The sequence below is a fragment of the Saccostrea echinata genome, unplaced genomic scaffold, assembly GCF_033153115.1.
Source record: "Saccostrea echinata isolate AGI-Se365-2 ecotype Australia unplaced genomic scaffold, CSIRO_AGI_Sech_v1 ptg000029l, whole genome shotgun sequence".
Classification (NCBI taxonomy): Eukaryota; Metazoa; Mollusca; class Bivalvia; order Ostreida; family Ostreidae; genus Saccostrea; species Saccostrea echinata.
Genome location: NW_026889778.1, coordinates 8,906,591 through 8,931,726, shown reverse-complemented (window position 1 = coordinate 8,931,726; position 25,136 = coordinate 8,906,591). Strand labels below are relative to the sequence as shown.

General features: G+C 35.0%; 1 protein-coding gene across 2 annotated transcripts; it reads left to right on the top strand.

Moving 5' to 3' along the window:
- On the top strand, positions 1–25,136 carry LOC133195554 (ELKS/Rab6-interacting/CAST family member 1-like). Of its 2 annotated transcripts, XM_061331428.1 has the most exons (16): positions 1–1,246; positions 2,068–2,454; positions 3,134–3,232; positions 7,489–7,638; positions 8,200–8,325; positions 8,845–8,886; positions 12,449–12,616; positions 14,894–15,036; positions 15,333–15,456; positions 16,347–16,487; positions 17,562–17,755; positions 18,302–18,437; positions 19,368–19,499; positions 19,738–19,892; positions 20,262–20,409; positions 21,259–25,136. In XM_061331428.1, exons 1-16 carry the CDS (start codon positions 305–307, stop codon positions 21,409–21,411), a joined length of 3,240 nt encoding a protein of 1,079 aa, XP_061187412.1. In that variant the 5' UTR covers positions 1–304; the 3' UTR covers positions 21,412–25,136. The 2 variants fall into 2 exon arrangements, with proteins under 2 accessions (XP_061187412.1, XP_061187411.1); XM_061331427.1 differs by lacking the exon at positions 8,845–8,886 and having other exon boundaries at positions 8,200–8,367.

Below are 25,136 nucleotides of genomic sequence, written 5' to 3'. Positions count from 1 at the left end.
GTGTATAAATATTAATTAAAGACGGGCTGCTGAGAAAAAGTTGTCTGCAAATGTTGAAGTTAATTCATAGGCGTTTAAGAGGCCGAGTGGATTGTAGGAATTTGGGGGAAAGGTTATTCTAATCTATGCTGAAGTAGAATGTGATTTTTTTGGTAGGTTTGACCGGAGAAACATTCTCTTCGCGGTGATGGACTTCGCTGATTGAGATCTTTCGCCCATGCCCCTGCGGAGATGATAATTTTGGCACTTGAGAGGATAATGAGTTCGTGCATAATTTCATGGTGACTAGACATCGTAAATCAAAATGTTTAGTAAGAGCAAGAAATCTAAGGAAGGAAAGGTTCGGAATGGGAAAGAGAGTCCTAGCCATGGCCCCTTCAGCAGCATGACTGCCTCACTGCCAAAGAATATCTTCTCTGGAAAATCTCGCAAAAATTCGGGGGGATATGTTATTGCAGATGGAGGGAGTCAACCATCCTCATCTAAGAATGGTCAGACGATGGGGTCAACGGAAATGATGGCTCGGTCACAGACACTGAGTCATTCCCCAGGCCATGGGTACTATTTTGAGGGGGTTAGCCATGGAGGGGGAAGTCCCTATCACAGTCCCTCCAACCCAGCCCTCTCTAATGCAAACCTATCAAATGCTCATGGAAGCCCCTTCAGCAGCCCCTCTCACAGTGGAGGGAAAACAAACACTTTGAGTAGTGTACGGTCCCTAAGGGAAAGATATGAGCAGGAATCAAGTCCCCAGTTGAGTGATCGGTCACTAGAGAGGCAGATAGACAGACTTCAGATGTTAGCCCAGAGTGAATCTAATCCTAACATCAGTCCAAGAGACTTTCATAGCTACTCCATGTCATCTAGTTTCAGTAGAGAGAGAGTGACAGACAGGGAATACCCTCACATGGGAGCACGGTCATTAGAGCGTGATCATAACTATCCGGGTAGATCACGCTCCATGGAGCGTCCAGACTATACAACACAATTATACAATCAAGAGATGAGAAATTTTCGTGACACTTTTATCCTGGATTTGGAAGGACAGATCGCTGATTTGAGCAAAGAGTGTGCGAAGCTACACCAGGAGCTTGACTCCACCAAAGAAAAGCTGAGTTCCAGCATGAACAGCATAAAGACCTTCTGGAGTCCAGAGCTGAAGAAAGAAAGGGCCTTACGCAAAGAGGAAAGTGCCAAGTATTGTTTATTGAATGAACAACTTAAAGTGGCTCAGGCAGAGCTCAAGGTTAGAAGTAGTATAGTTTTTTTTGCATGTGAAGAGAGTATTATTTTGTTATGTGTTTATTATAAAATTGCAAAGTTCAGATTTCTCATTGGGAAAGTTTCAAGAAATAGGTGTAAAATATGCTTATAATATTCATGATATCATTACTTAAAGCTATGTATGGCGTATCCGAGCTAAAAAATAAAAATACGAGACTGATTGTAGATGAACATAATATTTGTTATTTACGTTCAAATTAAAAAAAAAAAATCTAACCGATTTTCACATGTCGAATATCCCTACATTTCTATAGTTGACTTGACTTCAAACTGTGTCTGATATTTAAATGCAGAGTCGGTAAATAAATCGATTATCATGATTATAGTTTTAAATTTCTAATATCTATGAAACACTTTTTATTTAAATTGTGTAATTCACAGGAAAGTCCTATCTTTATATAAAGTAATAAAACAAATAGAAAAATCTTTTTAATTTTAGTTAGTTTGAACTTATCAAAAATATGCCATATATGACTTTAAAATTGTAGTCAGAATGAATTAATGTTCATGCCTAATATAGATGAAATCAAACAAGTTTTAGTACATTTAAAACTAAGTGAATCAAGGCAACTTTCTCAGAGAAACTAATTAGCATGGAACTCTCATGCAAAATGAAATATTAACATTGACATTGCATAGATGTTCAAAACAATCCAGTCAGCATAGCAGCATGAGCATTGTATAAGTTTCCATTTGACTGATGGAATTTTATGCTTTGTCTGGTGGAGTTAGTAATACACAATTTATTTGACTGGCATATGATGGTTCTTTTTTTGATTGCAGAAACAGGCGTCTGTAATCCAAAGTTTGGAAAGTCAAGTTAGTCTGGGTGAGGATGTGCAGGCGAGCACGAGGATATCTCAACAGGAGATCGAGATTCTGCAGCGAGAAAAGGACAAGCAATCAAAAGAAATACTCATCCTACGGAGAACAGTCGACGAGATGGAGCTTCGAATCGACATCCAGAAACAGACACTCGCAGCTCGAGATGAAAGCATGAAGAAACTGCTCGAGATGTTACAGAGTAAGGGTCACTCAATAAGTAACATACAGGAGAATCAACTCGAAATCGAGAGCCTGCAGGCTCAGAGACTGGAAGATGAGCGCAAGATCAAACAGCTGCAGAATGAGCTCAGCCAACAGTTAGATGAGTCTGCTGCTCTCAAAGAGGTAAGGCATACTGGTCACTATGTTATAATGTACAGTCAAGCTTTGTTATTCTGGACCCTTGTGTTACCAAAGTAAATTGATCAGATTAATGAAGCATAAGAATTATTGATGTTTTTATAAATGGTAGATGTTAACATGTGTTAATGTAAAATCTGTTCTTCACAAAGTTTGTCTAGGAGATGAAGAATCTAGATTACTGGTGTACAGATTATGGAGGCTTAACTGTACTTATGTTATGATTGTATGGAGGCTTGACTGTATTGTTATGTGAGATTATATGGAGGCTTGACTGTATTGTTATGTGAGATTATATGGAGGCTTGACTGTATTGTTATGTGAGATTATATGGAGGCTTGACTGTATTGTTATGTGAGATTATATGGAGGCTTGACTGTATTGTTATGTCATGATTATGTATCAGATTTCTTACATTGTTAACATCTAATATACAAATTTTTTACCTCCTAAACATGCTCAACTTGATGAGTTTTCCCAACTAGAAATATGGAAATGGAAAGTTTTTACGCATTTAAAATTAGCAGCCAGAAAAATAGAAACTCAGTTTCAAAATTGGATGATAAATTGACATTGATTTAGAATAAATTGATGAAACAGTGATAATTGTTTCTCACTTTTAGTGTATGATAATGCCTTTGATTTTATTTTTGTTAATTTTCAGGAAAAGAATCATCTATCAGATGAAGTAAAACAACTTGACCTGCAGTTAAAACAGATGCCAGCCAGCAATCATACCATGAAAGCCATGCTGGAGGCAAAGGTATAATCAGTAATTAACTGCTAATTAGTATTGATTGGTATCACTCCTGTTAACAGTTGGAAATTCCAACAAAACACTGTGGTTTTATTAATTTTTTGTTAAACATCAATTCTCATTTGTTTTCCTGTTTTGAACATATTTTATTGACAATATGTCAAAGGGACTGGACACAATTTTTCTACAAACTAAGGTGTCCTCTCCTTGTAATTTTTTTCTGAGTGAACACCATATCAACAAATTAGATGACCAAGGAGCAACAGATTTTACTAGTTATTGTAGATTCCTTAATATTGCAAAATGATCAACTTACAGACTGCAAATGCGAAAACAAAAATTCCTGATGGGACTGTTGATCAAGACTTACATGTATTTCAGCAATATATGACAATAAAAAGAAAAATTATTTGATAATAAATTCCTTGAATATATTTAGGAATCAATAGTATAATTGTATACTAGTGAAATGGTTTAGTTTGTCAAAACCTAAAAATTTGATTCCCACAAAAATTAATGAAACCATAGCACTTTTCCCGAATGTTTCAGTTTGTTAGATAATGTTGACTTTGTTGATTATTTTTTGTGACCACCAAAATAAAATGGAAGGCATGCACACTTAATAAACATATCCCTCATCATTCTTTGGCTTATGTAGGTCAAGGTCAATATAATCAAAAGTAAATTTGTTTTGATTTTTAAAAGAGACTTTGAATTTTGTTGCTCAAATTTGTGCAGATTGTTTACGATGCAATGATTTATGTATAACAGTTTGAGAAGTGTATTAAAAAGGTATTCCATTTTATTGTATGAAAAGTGTAATCGGAATTATTCAATGATAACATGTTTCTGTCAGCGAAGCAATTGTCTGTAATCGGATGCCTAATTAGTCATCTATTGATTACTTTAACGACAAGACTGTTTGCTCTGCAGTAGATATTGTCATCAGTGATGATTTGTGCATACTTGGTGAAAACTATTATGTAGGAAATGGTACTTGAGTAACATTTTAAACACTTGCAATGGCATGCCTAAGATAGTTTTACATTTGTGTTCATAGAACTTGTGTCTTAAGAATTCATCAGATTTATAGTTTTTATATTATTTTGAACATAGAGTAAGGCAGAATTCCTGATTGTGCTACACAATGTCTTTATCTGGGATACAGAGTATATAGAGTTGATCATATAATAGTATCCTAGCTCACAATACAATACATTGTATTAGCTGAGTAGTATACTGGGTTAACTTAATATTGGTGTATATTGTATTTGGATGGGTTTTTTTTTTTGGATCTTGAAAACCATGTGTATGGGGACAGAATTTCTTTTGCTGAATTTTACAGGGGGAAGAAAACCAGCTTTCTTATGCATAATTCTCTTTTTACACCCTTTGAAAAATTAAGTGTGCAGTAAACAAGTAAACTACACCATTCCTAGCTGCCATGTCCTGTAATTAGAGACCCCCAGACTCTCTTTCTTTACAGGTGATTAAACTGATTTCTCCGTCCCACTAGAAATATGACTGTTTTATTATGTTTTATGACTTCATTTATTTATGACTAAACATTCAATAATTCTCCTTTACCATGTATTTACCTGGCCAGGGATGTATTGTAGTATTATCCAGTGTAGCATGATGTACAAGCATCAATTGCCAAATTTGGTGGAGATAAAATAATTACATAATTTATTTACAGTAAGATGGGGCATTATGCTTACACAATTGTAAAATAGTTTTATTGTCATATTTTGTATGATCTTTTGTGCATTTGTAGATTTGGTGTTTTATAGTTGACCTGGCATGACCTTTAGTATTAAAGGTTAGGTAAGCTTGTACACTTCAGCTTGTAGTGGGGGTATGGTACTTACTCAAAGTCCATTGTACTGTAATGTCATTCACAATCTGGGTGCATGTGAAAATATAAACATAAGGACTTATTATACAAAGAAATAAGTACGACATGCTTCTGAAACAAAATATGGTTTGATACAGCAAACAAAGTCTTCTTTTTCAAATTTCGACTGCGACTATTGCATGAATGTGTATATTTAATATGTATATTATCTGTATCAATTCATGAGGGTGGTGATGGGTGACCTAGATAGCTTGGTAATTAGGTCATTGTTTGGAACAGGAAGTTGTAACAGAACAGGAAGCGGTACTAATTCTTCACAGAATCGGAATCCTTTGTTTATAGAAGTGTGACAGATCAATAAAAAGTTGACTACTTCAGCCCTGGAAACAAAGCTACAGCTAAAACTGTCATTACTGAAGTGCATCAAGTCAAGAATGCCAAACAGTCCTGTCCGTTGTAGATTTGATTTATAATTTTGATTCAGTTTAATTTAAAGCCCATTCTTAAAAGTAGCTTAAGTTATTGAGTGTTTTCTGTTTGTTTAAATCAGATGAATGTTGTCTGCTAATTGAAATCTGAAGTACCATTTCCTTTTTCAATAATTGTAGGAAGTTTTATAAATGGTTTAAATCAGTGATTGTAATTTGAGGATAAATACAACAGCTCATGAAACATTAACAATGTCAATAAATTTACTCAATCTGAAATTTGTCATCATTTTCGACAGCATTGGATACTTTGTTGATGGTTGAAACAGACAAATAAAAATCAGATTTATGTATATTTATTTTACTTTGATAAATTGTACTTAGAATACATGGAATTTAGAAAACCGTAAATCATAAATTTAAGATACTCTTTGTAAGGCCAAAGATTATAAAACTGCAGGCAGGATGGTCATTTAATCATGGTTTTTAACAACCACACTAAAAGATGTAATTATTTTCATATACATGCTAAATTTTAATAATTTTCATTTACCATTTGAATATAAATTCTCACTTTCTTCCTGGTAAATTTTATTTCCCCATTTCTTTGTGTAATAATAAATATGATAATTATATCACAATTTTTCTTTTAATAGTATGTATTTAAACATATTAAATATAGTACAAAGTTAAAAATGGTACCCATAATATTTTAGTTTATATATAACATGAAGGAACATTTTAAAAATGGAATTACTGATGAATATAATGATATAAAAACTTAACACTGTTAAGTAAATGCATGTTACTGGTAATTAATGACGATAAAATACAAGATTCTGTACACCCCTGATAAGGAGCAACTGTGAGCTGAACTCAGGAAGATGACACTGTTCAAAACAGGAAGACAATTTTTATATATAGTGTAACAACCCACTGTATCAAAAAATTGTAAAAACCCAGAGAGAAGCTGTCATTTGACATTAATTAAAACAATTGTGATTTATAGAAGGTTTTTGTCTTATAAACAGGTAAGAGCTTGCTCACTATGCAGGCTGAGTATATAACAATATTAAGTTTGTCATAGTTTTGGCATCCATAGATTGATTGTTTTCATTTTAACAATCAGTTAATCTTATCTATCATGATAATCTGTGATATTGTTATGGGTATTGCTTTTTGACTGTTTGTTTATTGACATTATCTAAAAAATCCCTTTTCCGGTTACAATTGTAACACGGTAATTGATACAATCACATGAAATACAGAGCGTATGATCTTTAGTCATTCCTCATTCAGTACCTATATGTTATAAACAACCCATTCTCTCCTTATTAAATGTACAGAGGGTGTCATAAGATTTACTACAGAGGGAAGCTTTCTGTCAGAAACAAGTAAAAAATGCCACAGAAATAAGAAATTAATTCCTATTTACATGATTTAGGTAAAAGAATGTATAATTTTCAAACAGGTAATTTGAAAATATTACCTGATTCAGTAATACACCTTATGTACACCAGTCACCTAAAAGTCCCAGTGCTTGTGATAAAAGATGAATATAGCATTAATTTAAGTCACTGCTTTTCTTCATTCAGAGCCTGTCATTTTTTGTCAGCTCTATAAAGTGATATATGTAAAGTGAGACATTTTATATAATTTATATAGAACTTTGTACTTCTGGTATAATTATGTACTTCGTACACTTGCATCATAATTACTATTAATGTATGCTGTACAGTGTTTGCCAGGGTGCATAAATCAAGAGGACATAGAATAGATAGTTAAGTATCATGAAGAAGATTTTCAAAGGACATTTGAAGGATTTAGCTGATATTTGAGATTTCTTGGAGATATATACTTAAATATATAAGATAAATATGAATTGTTACAGGATTCTACAATGGCTGCCCTGGAGAAAGATGTCCAATCTTTGTTACTATGACAAGAGATGATGACATGTTACTTGTTTGTTACAGGATTCTAGAATTGCTGCCCTGGAGAAAGATGTCCAAGCTTTGGAGGACAGGATCATGAAAAACCAGGAGGATGGATCCGACGGGAGTGTGAAAAAAGAAACCGGACTCAAAGACAGCTTGTCCAGTAGAGAGAAACATCTCAGATCAGAGGTTAGTGTCCAAAATAAATAGTCTGTTAAAACCCCCCAGAAATTCTGTGTAGGAAACATTGCATCAACACAATTAAAATCCAAAACAAGATAATGAATTACCCTCATAGAAACATGAGGGATTATTAATTTTCTCAGAAATCCAAAAATACTAGTGTTTTCTTAATTATGATTTTATTAAAATATCTGGTCTCAGCTAAGTATGAAAAATGTGAATGATTTAATACACGATATTGATGAGTAAACTGTGATAAAGTTATATTGATCTGTTATACATATTATACTATCACAACCACTGTAGTATATTGTGATATCTGATTTAATTCCCAGGTCTGTCATTTGGGGGTGGGGATGGGGAAGAATCTGGGCTTTGTGGTAGGGTATGTGCAAATAAACTTCCATTATTTTGCACTCACCTGGTCAGAAGCATTTTCTTTTTTGGAAACAAATCTTGAAGCCTATGTATGTCCTTACCATAGGAAATTTAAACTCGCCCGAGTTTTTTTTTTAATGTTTATCAAATGCTACTCTAAACAATAACTGGTAGTTGTTGAATGTGTAGGTGGAAAGACTGAAGACAGAATTAACAAGGAAAGACGCTGAAATCGAGGGACTGAAACTGAAGGTAGACACACTGACAAGTCAGCAGTCAGAAAACCAGCAACACATCACTGTACTAAAAGACCAGGTGTCAGCTAAAGATAAACAGCTAGCCATGCTACAGACAGAGGTATGTAAACCAATAACACATCACTGTACTGAAAGATCAGGTGTCAGCTAAAGATAAACAGCTAGCCATGCTACAGACAGAGGTATGTAAACCAATAACACATCACTGTACTGAAAGACCAGGTGTCAGCTAAAGATAAACAGCTAGCCATGCTACAGACAGAGGTATGTAAACCAATAACACATCACTGTACTGAAAGATCAGGTGTCAGCTAAAGATAAACAGCTAGCCATGCTACAGACAGAGGTATGTAAACCAACAACACATCACTGTACTAAAGATAAACAGCTAGCCATGCTACAGACAGAGGTATGTAAACCAACAACACATCACTGTTCTAAAGATAAACAGCTAGCCATATGCTACAGACAGAGGTACGTAAACCAACAACACATCACTGTTCTAAAGATAAACAGCTAGTCATGCTACAAACAGAGGTATGTAAACCAATAACACATCACTGTACTGAAAGATCAGGTGTCAGCTAAAGATAAACAGCTAGTCATGCTACAAACAGAGGTATGTAAACCAGTAACACATCACTGTTCTAAAGATAAACAGCTAGCCATGCTACAGACAGAGGTATGTAAACCAACAACACATCACTGTTCTAAAGATAAACAGCTAGTCATGCTACAAACAGAGGTATGTAAACCAGTAACACATCACTGTTCTAAAGATAAACAGCTAGCCATGCTACAGACAGAGGTATGTAAACCAATAGCACATCACTGTTCTAAAGATAAACAGCTAGCCGTGATACAGACAGAGGTATGTAAACCAACAACACATCACTGTTCTAAAGATAAACAGCTAGCCATGCTACAGACAGAGGTATGTAAACCAATAGCACATCACTGTTCTAAAGATAAACAGCTAGCCGTGATACACACAGAGGTATGTAAACCAGTAACATACCACTGTTCTAAAGATAAACAGCTAGCCATGCTACAGACAGAGGTATGTAAACCAACAACACATCACTGTACTGAAAGATAAACAGCTAGCCATGCTACAGACAGAGGTGTGTAAACCAGCAACACATCACTGTTCTAAAGATAAACAGCTAGCCATGCTACAGACAGAGGTATGTAAACCAACAACACATCACTGTACTGAAAGACCAAGTGTCTGCTAAAGACAAACAGAGGTGTGTACACTTCAGACAGGTATACACTACATGAATGCCATAGACAGCTTGGTGTAGGCTAGTATGGCACTGTTTTTCTAAAGATGGCTAGTTTATAGGCACATAAGGCATGCTTATAAAAAGAAATTTTATGTTCCAATCAGAATTTGGATTGATATAAGTGAACATTAGAAAGGTTGGCATAAAACAGACAGAGGTAATTGTACAGAGTTGTTAGAAATTATCAGACCTGCCAGTAAAATAGATAAAGAATTGCCTGGACTGATGAATTCCTTGGACTTGTCTGGAAGTCCAGATTACTAATATACATATACCGTATATCCTGTTTTTCTTTTTCGCGATGATCTATTTTTCGCGTTTTTAGCTCACCTGAGCCAAAGGCTCAAGTGAACTTTTCTGATCAAAATTTGTCCGTTGTCTGTCGTCGTTGTCGTCGTTGTTGTCGTTGTAGTCGTTGTCGTTGTTGTTGTAAACTTTTCACATTTTCATCTTCTTCTCAAGAACCACTGGGCCAAAATTCAACCAAACTTGCCACAAAGCATCCTTGGGTAAAGGGGATTCAAGTTTGTTCAAATGAAGGGCCACGCCCTCTTTCAAGGGGAGATAATTAGGAATTCGTGAAAAAATAATGGCATCATTTAAAAATCTTCTTCTCAAGAACCACTTGGCCAGGAAAGATGAAACTTATGTGGAAACATCCTCAGGTAGTGAAGATTCAAGTTTGTTCAAATCATGACCCCCGGGGGTAGGGTGGGGCCACAATGGGGGATCCAAGTTTTACATAGAAATATATAGGAAAATATCTTTAAAAATCTTCTTCTTAAGAACAGCAAAGCCATGATTGGTCATATTTATATGGAAGCATCCTCAGGTAGTGTAGATTCAATTTTGTTCAAATCATGACCCCCGGGGGTAGGGTGGGGCCACAATGGGGGATCCAAGTTTTACATAGAAATATATAGGAAAATATTTTTAAAAATCTTCTTTTTAAGAACAGTGAAGGCAAGATTGGTCATATTTATATGGAAGCATCCTCAGGTAGTGTAGATTCAAGTTTGTTCAAATCATGACCCCCGGGGGTAGGGTAGGGCCACAATGGGGGATCCAAGTTTTACATAGAAATATATAGGAAAATATCTTTAAAAATCTTCTTCATAAGAACAGCAAAGCCATGATTGGTCATATTTATATGGAAGCATCCTCAGGTAGTGTAGATTCAATTTTGTTCAAATCATGACCCCCGGGGGTAGGGTGGGGCCACAATGGGGGATCCAAGTTTTACATAGAAATATATAGGAAAATATTTTTAAAAATCTTCTTTTTAAGAACAGTGAAGGCAAGATTGGTCATATTTATATGGAAGCATCCTCAGGTAGTGTAGATTCAAGTTTGTTCAAATCATGACCCCCGGGGGTAGGGTGGGGCCACAATGGGGGATCCAAGTTTTACATAGAAATATATAGGAAAATATCTTTAAAAATCTTCTTCTTAAGAACAGCAAAGCCATGATTGGTCATATTTATATGGAAGCATCCTCAGGTAGTGTAGATTCAATTTTGTTCAAATCATGACCCCCGGGGGTAGGGTGGGGCCACAATGGGGGATCCAAGTTTTACATAGAAATATATAGGAAAATATCTTTAAAAATCTTCTTCTTAAGAACAGCGAAGCCATGATTGGTCATATTTATATGGAAGCATCCTCAGGTAGTGTAGATTCAATTTTGTTCAAATCATGACCCCCGGGGGTAGGGTGGGGCCACAATGGGGGATCCAAGTTTTACATAGAAATATATAGGAAAATATCTTTAAAAATCTTCTTCTTAAGAACAGTGAAGGCAAGATTGGTCATATTTATATGGAAGCATCCTCAGGTAGTGTAGATTCAAGTTTGTTCAAATCATGACCCCCGGGGGTAGGGTGGGGCCACAATGGGGGATCCAAGTTTTACATAGAAATATATAGGAAAATATCTTTAAAAATCTTCTTCTTAAGAACAGCAAAGCCATGATTGGTCATATTTATATGGAAGCATCCTCAGGTAGTGTAGATTCAAGTTTGTTCAAATCATGACCCCCGGGGGTAGGGTAGGGCCACAATGGGGGATCCAAGTTTTACATAGAAATATATAGGAAAATATCTTTAAAAATCTTCTTCTTAAGAACAGCGAAGCCATGATTGGTCATATTTATATGGAAGCATCCTCAGATAGTGAAGATTCAAGTTTGTTCAAATCATTACCCCGGGGATAGGTTGGGGCCACAATGGGTGATCAAAGTTTAAAGAGGAATATATAGGGAAAAGTCTTTTTCTCAAGAACAGAAAAGCCATGATTAGTCAAATTGATATGGAGGCATCTTTGGGTAGTGTAGAATGAAATTTGTTCAAATGAGGGCCCCCGAGGGGTAGGGTGGGGCCACAATGGGGGATCAAATTTTTACAAATGAATATATGGAAAAAAAATCTGCTGCTCAAGAACAACAAAGCCATTTGTTATATTGATATGAAAGCATCATCAGGTAGTTTAAAATTCAACACCCCCCTCCTTGTAAACTTTTCAATACTGTACTGATTTTTGCTTTTTTTCCTAGCCTATGTGCTCAGGTGAGCGATGTGGCCCATGGGCCTCTTGTTTGCAATTATTTTTAATTTGCAAAAAATAAAACATGCAGAAATTATGTTGGTTATTGTGTGCCATAAAAACATTACCATTTTTTAAAATTTTTCTTTTAAATTGTATAAATAACTTACACAAAATAAAAACTGTACAAATCTACTGTTTTTTGCAAAATTTCAAACACAACGTAGTAAAGATTTGTTGAAACTTTGGTGCCTATCGTTTATTACCCATGAATGACTCAAGGGGTGTATTCTAATTTAATATACCTAAAAATGTTGTTAAGGTAATTTTATTTTCTGTTGCAATATTTAGATTGATGAATTCATAGAAAAGTTAAAGGAGAAAAACTCCACTATTGATAAGAATGACCAGAAGTCCCAGAGTCTACAGTCAGAAAAGAGACGCATTGAGAATGAGGTGACAGAGCTGAGAGAACAGATAGAAACCAAGGACAGGAAACTCACTCTCCTGCAGAGGAAGGTAAAAATGGTTCAACTTCTCAAATTAGTTTTTATTCCCACAAAGTGCACTGAAGAATAATAATAAATGAAAACTAAATTAAAATTACAATGTATATCTGACTGTGTTGTCTTTAAAGAAATTTAAAGAAAAAAAAATATTTTTACTGGACTTACATGATGTGCAAACTTGCACATTTCTCATCTTTTTTAGCTCACCTGAGCCGAAGGCTCAAGTGAGCTTTTCTGATCAAAATTTGTCTGTTGTCTGTTGTCGTCGGCGTCGTCTGCGTCGTTGTTGTATTAAACTTTTCACATTTTCATCTTCTTCTCCAGAACTACTGGGCCAATTTCAATCGAACTTGGCACAAAGTATCCTTGGGTGAAGGGGTTTCAAGTTTCTTCAAATGAAGGGCCACGCCCTCCTCCAAGGGGAGATAATTACGAAATAGCAAAAAATTAATGGCATTATTGAAAAATCTTCTTCTCAAGAACCAGTGGGCCAGGAAAGATGAAACTCATGTGGAATTATTGTCAGGTAGTGTAGATTCAAGTTTGTTCAAATCATGACCCCCGGGGATAGGGTGGGGCCACAATGGACAATCAAAGTTTTACATAGGAATATATAGGAAAAATCTTCAAAAATCTTCTTCTCAAGAACAGCAAAGCTATGATTGGTCATATTTATTTGGAAGCATCCTCAGGTGGTGTAGATTCAAGTTTGTACAAATCGTGACCCCCGGGGGTAGGGTAGGGCCACATTGGACGATCAAAGTTTTACATAGGAATATATAGGAAAAATCTTCAAAAATCTTCTTCTCAAGAACAGCAAAGCTATGATTGGTCATATTTATGTGGAAGCATCCTCAGGTGGTGTAGATTCAAGTTTGTTCAAATCATGACCCCCAGGGGAAGGGTGGGGCCAAAATGGACAATCAATGTTTAACATAGGTGTACATAGGAAAAATCTTCAAAAATCTTCTTCTCAAGAACAGCAAAGCTATGATTGGTCACATTTATTTGGAAGCATCCTCAGGTGGTGTAGATTCAAGTTTGTTCAAATTATGACCCCCGGGGATAGGGTGGGGCCACAATGGACGATCAAAGTTTTACGTAGGAGTGTATAGGAAAAATCTTCAAAAATCTTCTCAAGAACAGCAAAGCTATGATTGGTCATATTTATGTGGAAGCATCCTCAGGTGGTGTAGATTCAAGTTTGTTCAAATCATGACCCCCGGGGGTAGGGTGGGGCAACAATGTATGATCAAAGTTTTACATAGGAATATATAGGAAAAATCTTTAAAAATCTCAAGAACAGCAAAGCCACGGTTTGTCATATTTATATGGAAGCATCCTCAGATAGTGTAGATTCAAGTTTGTTCAAATCATGACCCCCCCCCCCTCTCCCTTTTTAGGGGTAGGTTGGGACCACTTATGCATTTATGCTTTTCAATACTAAACTGATTTTTCCTTTTTTCCTAGCCACAGTGCTCAGGTGAGCAATCTGGCCCTTGGGCCTCTTGTTTCAATAAAGAATAGTATCATAAAAAGTGTAGAGGAATTATGTAGAATTAAGAAGCGTAAAATTTCTCATGTGAATAGACAGGGCTCGACATTAACGCTTGTCCGCTTGTCCGGTACCAGTGAAAAAAAATTACGGACAAGTGAATATTGTTGGGCATTTGTCCGATTGGACAAGTGCATTTTAATGTAAAGTAGTCTCTAAATAATTAAAAAAAACGACTGTTGAAAGTTAATCGGTAGTTTCAAGACGGAAGCTGTACATAAAAACCGTACTTCGATCCCAATAGGGATCGCTATTAATTGAGTTCACATGCGATCGGGATCGAAGTTCACTAATTGCATACTACTGGGCAGCCATACTACTGAAAAGACATGGAACTTACGAACTTAACGAAGTTTGGTTCACTTGTGGACATTTATGTTGTTGTCAGACCAGAAAGACCAGATAAAATTTCGTTTTATGTGTTTGTTGTATTCATCAATAACATCACGAATCAATCAAGCACATGTCATGTGTAATAGACTTAATTTTAGTTTTCAAGTTGACAATTAGATATTTATTGAAGATTTTTCGGACAAGTGAAATTGAAGTTCGGACAAGTAAATGTCTTGGTCACTTGTCCAAATGGACAAGTAGGAAAAAAAGTTAATGTCGAGCCCTGATAGATAAATGCAATATTTAGTAAATAAGGTGTTCTTTTATGTAAATTTAAGTTGTAGAAGATCAATTTATCCCAACTCTGTCTATTAGTAAATGAGGTGTTCCTTTTGTCAGATTGAAGCTCTAGAAGAAGATCTTAAGGAGAAGGATGCCACAATATCTCAGTTGAAGGCATCACAAAGCCACATAGAGAACACCACCACTGCCATCGCCACACTGGAGGAGACCATCACAGAGAAAGAGAGGCAGATTGATAGGTGGGTGTCCATTGTCAAAAGGTTGACCATTTCCAGACATGTTACTCATTTGGTTAATTTTTAGAAGCATCAGGGTTTAGTTTCTTTTTCTAGTTGCATCAGTGGTGTTTTTGTTTTACCATTAGAAATGCTCTCTAGCTAAAAGTCATTGCATAAAAATTTCAGAATATTAAGGGATCTATTTCATGTTTGCAATCTGTATCTTTTAAGTTTCACAATAATTATGAATTGTACTATTTTTTCTTTCATGTATCATGTTAACTGGAGCGTTAATTAATTATTTGACTGTGTGACAGACTGAAGGAACAGAGAGACCGGGCCGAATCAGAACATCAGGAGGAATGTGATCTCTACATGAAGAGAAACCATGAACTGAAGGCCCAGGTGGATAAACTACAGCTGGAGATCACAGACAGACAGGTAAACACAGACAGACAGGTAAACACAGACAGACAGGTAAACAGACAGACAGGTAAACACAGACAGACAGGTAATCACAGACAGACAGGTTATCACAGACAGGTAAACAATAAACTGAAGGCCCAGGTGGATAAACTACAGCTGGAGATCACAGACAGACAGGTAAACCATGTACTGAAGGCCCAGGTGGATAAACTGCAGCTGGAGATCACAGACAGACAGGTAAACCATATACTGAAGGCCCAGTGGGATAAACTGCAGCTGGAGATCATAGACAGACAGGTAAACAGATAGACAGGTAATCACAGACAGACAGGAAAACAGACAGACAGGTAAACAAAGACAGGCAGGTAAACACACACAGACAGGTAAACACAGACAGACAGGTAAACACAGACAGACAGGTAAACAGACAGACAGGTAAACACAGACAGACAGGTAATCACAGACAGAAAGGTAAACAGAGACAGACAGGTAAACAATAAACTGAAGGCCCAGGTGGATAAACTACAGCTGGAGGTCACAGACGGACAGGTAATCACAGACAGACAGGTAAACAGACAGACAGGTAATCACAGACAGACAGGAAAACAGACAGGAAGATTGACATGTAAACTAAAACAGACATGAAGAAAACACAGACAGGTAAAGACAGACACAGACATATTGGCAAACAAAGACTGGCGTAAAAAGAAATGGGTAAATACAGACAGGAAGAAAAGTTAAGAGAATCGTTCCATTATTGAAATATTTGTGTTATATTCTTAATGTTTTTTTTATAGCAGCTGATTTCTGCTTCAATCATCTATTTTATTTTCGAGTTTCTAGGGTACGTACATTTATTTTCTTGTTCAGTTCTTTGGGTATACACATGTACGTGTATTTTGTAGACTGAGCTGTGTGAACTGAGGGAGAAGGTCACAGAGGCAGGGTCAGACAAATTTAAATCAGAGACGCGCATCAAACAACTGGAGCAAGAAAACCGGGAGAAGACGGAGGAAATTCAGAAGTTAAAGGCAGAGGTTGAAGAGGTAACACAATAACTCTTGCACTTGTATAAAAATTTAACTGTTTGATGTGAACTCGTCACATTTTGTACTTCTCTAATTTTATATTTCTGATAAGAACAGATTGCTTTAAATGAGTGACATGTCAGGGGAACTTTTATTCTTTTAAAAAAGTATGGAATAACATAATGCAGCTATGTTGAGGCTGCCCGGGGCATTCAAGCATATCATTACATATCCAGCTTGGTTTTGATTTCAACATGCAGACTTTTTGCTCAGAAGGATATCTCGACAACATATCACATTTTTTGCAATATCACATGACCTGATTGATCACATGGCAGTCAGTTATAATTTTTTCAAGTGTTGCACATAAATTGTTTCATTGCAAGGACTTAACACATTTTTTTTTTTTACGTAAATAAATGTATTGTATCCTAATGTACCTGAAAAATGCTTGGGACCAGCCATAGTATTATTAGTGTTTAAATATTTCATGAGAATTTTAACTAACCCACACATTTGAGATATTTTTCATTCTTTATCATAATTTATATCAAAGAGAAGCTATTACACTATCAACCTAAGCAAGATTCATTTAGAGAACATTCACCTCTTATAAATTTTCAGAGAATATTTACAATAAATCCTTATCAATCACTTGAACCAGCATGTTGTATACACATGTATAAATTCTACCTCTTACCATGGTCCTATTCATGGGAGCATTTCTGAGATTTTGCAATATCATATGCAATCCAGAGAATTTATACAAAGTAATGTTGTAATATTCAGTAATAATTATACACCCTTACACTTAAACCTAAAGTAAGAAGACATGAACTTTATGGCACTCTTCCCTTCATGACAGCTTAAGTTTGCAGTGACTTGATGTCATACTCACATCTTTAGTTGGTAGTTAAGAGAAAAAACTGCACAGGATGTACTGTGATATTTTATTGGAGACCTAACCTACCAAGGAAAATTTCAAGTCCAAGAGAACATGCAATCCTTAGCATCAACTCAAAAAGAATCCTTCAGTCGTTTACACTAATATTAAAATATTTCTCTGAATTTGCTATGATTGATTTTATTTAGAAAGCAAAAGCTGCAGCTGAGAAAGCTGTAAGTGAAGAGAGTGAGAAGAAGGTGACAGAACTGATGTCACAGCTAGAGAAACAGGAAGAGGAAGTCAAGACAATAAAGGAAGAGGTCAAAAGGTCACAGGCTGTCATCACAGAAATGGAGGAGGACAAGGCCAAGAAAGAGAAGGAGATTGCTGAAATGCAGGAGTAAGTCTGTTGTACATTAAGATAGATATCATGTAAAAGAAAAACAATCTATTTTCAGTGTTCAGGAAACATTTTTTGAAACATCAGCCTATTAGGGGCTAGTGTACTTGACAAATAAAGTAATCTAACTTACTTAGTCAGGTACAAATGTAAATCATGTTTTCAGAGCTGTTATTTCATTTACTCTCAATTTCATTTTCATAATATTTCAGTATGGTTCTCAAAATCTTTTTAATTACTCCCTACCCTGTCATACTACATATACTGTCGAGGTATATTAGTAAAGCTTTGCCAAAGTTTGGTGACATGGTGCACTTTTCTGAAGACTGCATTATAGGCTACGATAAGGGGAGGACTTCGAATCATAATAAGATGTCTCATTATTTATTCAATATCCACATGAATCAAATGAATTTGAATGCCATTTATATACTTTCAAGACTATCCCTTGTGTTATGATGAAAGTGAAAAAAATACCTGATATACATATGTATTTATATCCTAAAAAATTGCATACAGAGTCATATAATATTTTCTATTACCCAGTATAATAAAAGAATACAAGCAAAAGATGGGAACCTTAAAACGTAGCCAGCAGATAGAGAAGAAGAAGAATGCTCACTTACTGGAGGAGGCACGGCGAAGGGAAGGGGACCTCAACGATGACGCCTCACAATTAAAGGTAATACTTAAAGAAGGGGACCTCAATAATGACGCCTAACAATTAAAGGTAATACTTAAAGAAGGGGACCTCAATGATGATGCTTCACAATTGAAGGTAATACTTAAAGAAAGGGACCTCAATGATGATGCCTCATAGTTAAAGGTAATAATTAAAGAAGGGGACCTCAATGATGACGCTTCACAATTGAAGGTAATACTTAAAGAAAGGGACCTCAATGATGATGCCTCACAATTAAAGGTAATAATTACAGAAGGGGACCTCAATGATGATGCCTCAAAGTTAAAGGTAATACTTAAAGAAGGGGACTTCAATGATGATGCCTCACAATTAAAGGTAATAATTAAAGAAGGGGACCTCAATGATGACACCTCATAGTTAAAGGTAATAATTGAAGAAGAGGACCTCAATGATGACAATGATTACAATTACACATAATTTAGAGAAAGGGACCTCAGAGTGATGCCTCACAATTAAAGGTAATAGTTAAATACAGAAAATTCGTATCCTCTGACGTGAAACACCCTTGCATGAAAATATCTAAATAATTATGTAACAGAAAAATTAAAGATATAGCAGTTCTTTTTAATTTGTAAAACGTTTTACAAGTAAATACATTCATTTGACCAAAATTTATTTTTTAAAGATATAAATCAACAATTTTAATCATTTTGAGTTTCTTTTTTTCGGAGAATATTATTAAAAACTAAGATGTATTCCTTTTGTACAACATTTGATATATATACTTCTGACCGGTTTTAATGGAGTAGCCTGTACTGTGTGAGAAACGAATTGCACTCATAGCTGAAAAAGTTGTGTCTATAGTCCTATGAACGCAACTGATGAGTGCAGGTTCATAGTGAGAGAAAACAGAGAGTATGCAAATATATGCAAATGTCCATTTAAAATAACTATAAATATTGTTTATAGGATGCTGTGATTGCTAAAGGAGACAGAATAGAAGAGTTAGAAGAGGCATTGAAGGAGAGTGTACGCATCACAGCAGAGCGAGAGATGGTGATGGTGGAGCAACAACAACAGCTGGAGGAGGCAGAAAACAAGGTCTGTTTAACAGTAATCTCAGATACATGTATAAGAGGCTGGAAGCAAGTTCTGTATAATTATAAATTTTATAAATCCAAGCACTCTTGATGCAAGCCTATTGCAGAGGTGTCTGAGAGAGGAACGAATGACAACTCTGCAAGGGAGATTGAAATTTAAGTCAGATAATAATACTAGGAGATGCCTTTGTGTATGTTTTGATGATGACTTAATGCTTGTACTATTTTGTTATCGTTAGGTGGCTGAGCTGACCATGGAGCTAGCCAGGAATAAATCTGCAGAGAACAGTGCCAGGGTCAACTTCCTGACCAAACAGCTGGAGGACAAGGAACAAAAGCTGAAGAAACTCCAGTCTGAGAGGCACAAACACCTAGAGGAGGTCTACGAAATGAAGTAAGTCAGGGGATATGAGTATTATCCTACTGCTCTCCCCAATTTCTCAGGTCAGAGAATCAAAACAGGCATCTATATCAAATATATCCGGAACCATAATATGGTACAAGTTTGTGAACAAAAATGACGTAAATACAAAGCTTTTTATACTGTAAATCACTTTTAATTCATGAGACAGTGTGCTTGCAAAAATTTATTCTCACATATATTAGTATTCCTAAAGATCATATAGAGCAGTAACCACAATTTGTGAAAATATTGTCTCACTAATAAAGAGTGAATGATAATCTCTCGAAAATAAGGTGTTGCGAAAATTTAGCGATCTACAGTAACTAGAAGTTATCTAATGGTAGGAATTTATTTTTTAAGACAAGAGGCCATTCAGGCAGCCATGAGTGAAAAGGATGCCAACATTGCTTTGCTGGAGATGACCAGCACAAAACAAAGGAGGAACACAGAGGAGATAGAAAAACTCAACCGGGAAAAGGAAAAGTTACAGCAGCAACTCAAGGAAGTGGTAAGTCAAGTCAGAGATAGAAAAACTCAACTTGGAGAAGGAAAGTTACAGCAGCAACTCAAGGAAGTGGTAAGTCAAGTCAGAGATAGAAAAACTCAACCAGGAAAAGGAAAAGTTACAACAGCAACTCAAGGAAGTGGTAAGTCAAGTCAAAGAGATAGAAAAACTCAACCACAAGAAGGAAAAGTTACAGCAGCATCTCAAGGAAGTGGTAAGTCAAGTCAAAGAGATAGAAAAACTCAACCACAAGAAGGAAAAGTTACAGCAGCAACTCAAGGAGGTGGTAAGTCACATTAAAGAGATAGAACAACTCAACCTGGAGAAGTAAAAGTTACAGCAGCAGCTCAAGGAGTTGTAATTCAAGTCAAAGAGGTAGAACAACTCAACCACAAGAAGGAAAAGTTACAGCAGCAACTCAAGGAGGTGGTAAGTCACATTAAAGAGATAGAACAACTCAACCTGAAGAAGAAAAAGTTACAGCAGCAACTTAAGGAGGTGGTAAGTAAAGTCAAAAATAGAAAAATCTCAACCGGGAGAAGGAAAAGTTACAGCTGCTGCAGTCAAGTCAAGAATGTTAAGTCAAGTCAGGGATGTCATTTAAGTCAGTCAGGGTTGTGAGTTAAACAGACTGAGAAAAGATACTGAGGACATAGAAAACCAACATAGAGAAGGAAACGTAGTCAAGTCAAAGTGATAAGCCAAAGTTAGTAAGTTAAATGTTGAGTCAAGTGAGATATGTATGGGAGTTAGAGACACATTTGTTTCAAACAGCCTTTATAAAAAGAATGTGACCAGTAATTGTGTATTATATCATCATTTCTACTGTTTGTTTGTTTTGTTTGTTTTTAGACACAGAACCGGATGAAGCTGATCCAGAAACAGGAGAGAAGAAGTGAGTCTCTGGGGCGCTCCAAGAAATCCCCCAGTCACAAGGCCAAGGGGGCGTCGCCTGACCGCGTAAATCCTTATGTTCTTACAGCCCCGGCATCACTCGACTCCTGACACAAGTTACAGAATAACTTAGTGTATAACTAAGCACTGTAACATATGAAAGATAATTACAAACCACTGCAATAAATATAAGATATATAACTTTGATGTAATTAATTGATCACTGATTTTTCTGCTGAGTGAGAAAAGTAAGAAATGTACTGTGTGGGATACCATTTCTTCATTTTTGGTGTGGGATACCAAAAATGAAGAAATAGTTGTAACATAATGAATTAATAAATCATGCAGTTTGTTTTGCATGTGGTAATGCAATTACCAGTTTTTCTTCTGATTGTAATATTTCATGAAGAGGTCCACCCTGATTTCCCTGTGGCTTTAGACCAATCCTCATATGACCAGATGCTATAGCTTCTGTGATTGTTAAAGATGTTCTCTGTCAAACAAGACGGCATTGTGTTTGTGTGTTTAACTTGTGTGATTTTGGAAGAGATGTGTCAATTTACAGTCCTGGTTGAGAATGATGATATGTAGTACTGTTTACAACTGTGTTTTTCACTCAAGGTTTTTTTGTATGTTTTTGGAACAAATCCATTTTTGCCCCTGCTTAGAATTAAGGTTGTTTAAGTCTGTATTTTTGATGATTATAGGTAAATGTTATGTTTACTTGATTGCTGTTATAATTAAATTTATGGTTTTATTATTTTCTGAAAAAAAAGCTTGAAAAACCTATGGAATGAGAATATCTGCCTATTATTTTTTGGTGATCACATTTGCACAAAATACATGTACATGGAAAAAAAGTAAGCTAATACTGAAGATAAGTTCTCAGAGGCAGCCTGTGTTACATTTACAGAGATTTACTTTTTTCTGGCAGAGTTATCTACCTTTGATTAATTACGGTTGTACCTTGATACTCCAGTTATCGTTGTTTTTGTAGGGAAGGCCATTTTTCAGTCAGAAAAACTATCAAAAAGCATTTTTCCCTTAGCTTTATGAAACAGAATAGTGCTAAAAGAATTCAAATTTCATCAGAGTATTAAACATGACACTTATTACCTCAAATTTAGTAGAGTTATCTTTCCTGGGCCAGTGGCAATATTCAGTGATCAGAGAAGAGGGTTTGATGAAGATGGATGTACAATGTGTGAATGCTGATTTATTATGTGAAACCTTGTGATATTGTTTGATTTTTCTGTAGAAAACTTGGTTAGTTACTTAAGACTAGTATTTTGTATAAAATAATTAGGTCATTTATAAGTGTGCAAGCTTTATTGGTAAATGAATTCCAGATCGAGAAATTGTTTTCTGTATATAATGTGAAAAAAAATCCAGCCAAGCTTTGCCATGATTGTACATGTATATCTATGTGTGTTTCTTAATTTGTGTGGCCAACTGCCAGTGTTGTACTGAAAATAAGTGAAATCATATTGTTGTGATGTTTTTCTTGAAAATTAAGATTTTGACAATACCTTGGTAGAGGGTTACTTGTTTGGTCTCTCTCTCCTCTTTCTCTCTCTCTCTCTTACACACACACATGACTATTTAAAATTGTATGTTTAACAGTCACTTCTTCTAACAAATTTGTGTTCAGTTTTCACTGAATTACAAGTACTGATACACAGTATGTGCCTTTGTTTATAATGTACAACAGATGTTATAATATTGAAACTAAACCAAAGAAAAAGAAAAAACCCAGAAAAAGTGTAGCTTTCAAAAAGTACCAGTGTTTGTATGGAAAACATAATACATATAGTTAATTTCTTTTAGATCTGTAGGTATCTGCATTATATAGTGATATAATACAGTGAAACTTTTCTAATCCAGTCACCACTGGTTCTAAAGAAGTTCGCAGGATTAGACAACATTCCGGATTAATTTACATTTAAAACATCTGAAATTACTGAAAGGGACTTTAAGTTTACATCTTATTAGGCAAGATTTCAGAATACACAACATTCGGATTAGACAAGTTTCACTGTATTATTCATTTATAACATATTTTCTTTTTAATTATGATTGTGTATAATGTCAATACTAGTAGTGCATGTAATGCATGTGTTCATTGTAGACTGTGTATTTAGTGAATTAGTTATTTATTCATGCAATTAAGTCCTTACACAGATAATTTTTTAAATCCACATGAAGATGTGTTTTCCTAAAAATAAATTATTTGTATGTAGACTTATAACTGACATATGTGTGTGGTTGGTCTACATAAAACACACTTAACAAAACTTAAGTCTTAGTAAATGTAGTGTTGGTGCTGTTTATGTAGAATTGGATTTATTGTAAAAAAATTTTACCATTTTCAATGTGTTCAAAATCATTTTGATTGTGCTGCAATCCAGACTTTTTAGATTTGTTTACCCTTACACATGCTGTTTACAGCATTCAACATTCATCTACTTTGTCCCAACAATAAAGGGATTGTAATGACTGTAGCTTTTGTTTAATTCTACAATCCTAATTCAAAATGGTACATGTAGTCTTTGTCCTGAAATCCATCCTCATTCTTTTTTTTTTTTTTTTTTTGAATTTTAATTTTTATTAAGATTTATTGATTTGTATGATTTCCAGGTTGTTTTTATATAAATGTATATCACTTTAAGTACCATATATGTTTTAAATCATAAAACAACAAGTTGAAATCCTGTTAAACTGGTTCTCCTCCTAAAATATTGGTCTGATTTCTATAGACTTAACCTTTGGAGTTGATTTTATCAGAGGTTGATATGAATACAGAAAGCATTAAGGTACAGAATTTTCCAATAGTATCGCTGTGGTTACTAAAAAAAAAAGGTTCATGTATTAAATAATGCTACATGTAATTACATGCACTCATATATTTTTACATATGATTAGAGTAAAATATTAACTCCACCAACTTGCTTGTATCTTTGAATCACTTTCCATTTTCAAGAAATGATCTTGATAGAAAAGAATTAAAATAAAAGTTAAAATGTATTTTAAAAAAAACAACTTTTTTTTGCCTGATTAAAATCTTTCAGTAATATACACTTCAAGATTACTGGTTTTTATTTGATTAATTTAAAGGTATAGGGACTATCAATAAATTGAAAAAATAAAATTATTTTAATTTAAGAATAAGCATAATGTGTTGATCCCTTCGATGAAAATTAAAGAAGCAAGTATTGTCACTTTTCGGAGAAAAATGTCAAAAAAAAAAAAAAAAAAAGAAGAAGCAAAACTAGGACAAATTTTCTCCTAGTCTATCATACATGTAAATTAAAATCAGTGGAGCCACAGTCTAATCCAAGACTCATGGTGTTTTTAGGAGTATTTGTAAATTGATAATAGTGAAAGTGAATTTAAGTACTTTTCAAGAGTTGTATGGTGTTGTTGCAAACTTTAATATTTTGTGTTTCAGTTTTCAAATGTCTACTTTATTGTTGAAAATTTCATTAGAAAAATTTATGTTGAGTTGTAATATTAGCTTCCCTCTGTTTAATACTAATAATTCCATCATGTTTACTTGGTTGAGAAGTGTATCTAACAGTTAAAGTGTGACACCTTAATTTTGGTAAAGTCACCTTGTAATTGGAGGTGAAAATCTCAAAGTTTTAACGTGTACCTATTATTTTCACAGTTATGCCAGTTGCAATATATTTTTTACCGGAACAATAATTATGATAATACATATGTGTATGGCAAATTGTTGTTCTGCAATCAGCATCTTGTGTTGATTTGCTCTGTAATGTTAATATTTGCTGGCATTGCTTAGAATATGTATACACAAATAAAATGTGTAACACAAA

Coding starts and splice junctions, on each gene's coding strand:
- LOC133195554 (XM_061331428.1), top strand. CDS start 305: ATGTTTAGTAAGAGCAAGAAATCTAAGGAAGGAAAGGTTCGGAATGGG. Junction 1,247..2,067: donor TGGCTCAGGCAGAGCTCAAG/GTTAGAAGTAGT, acceptor TTTTGATTGCAG/AAACAGGCGTCTGTAATCCA. Junction 19,500..19,737: donor TGGAGGAGGCAGAAAACAAG/GTCTGTTTAACA, acceptor TGTTATCGTTAG/GTGGCTGAGCTGACCATGGA.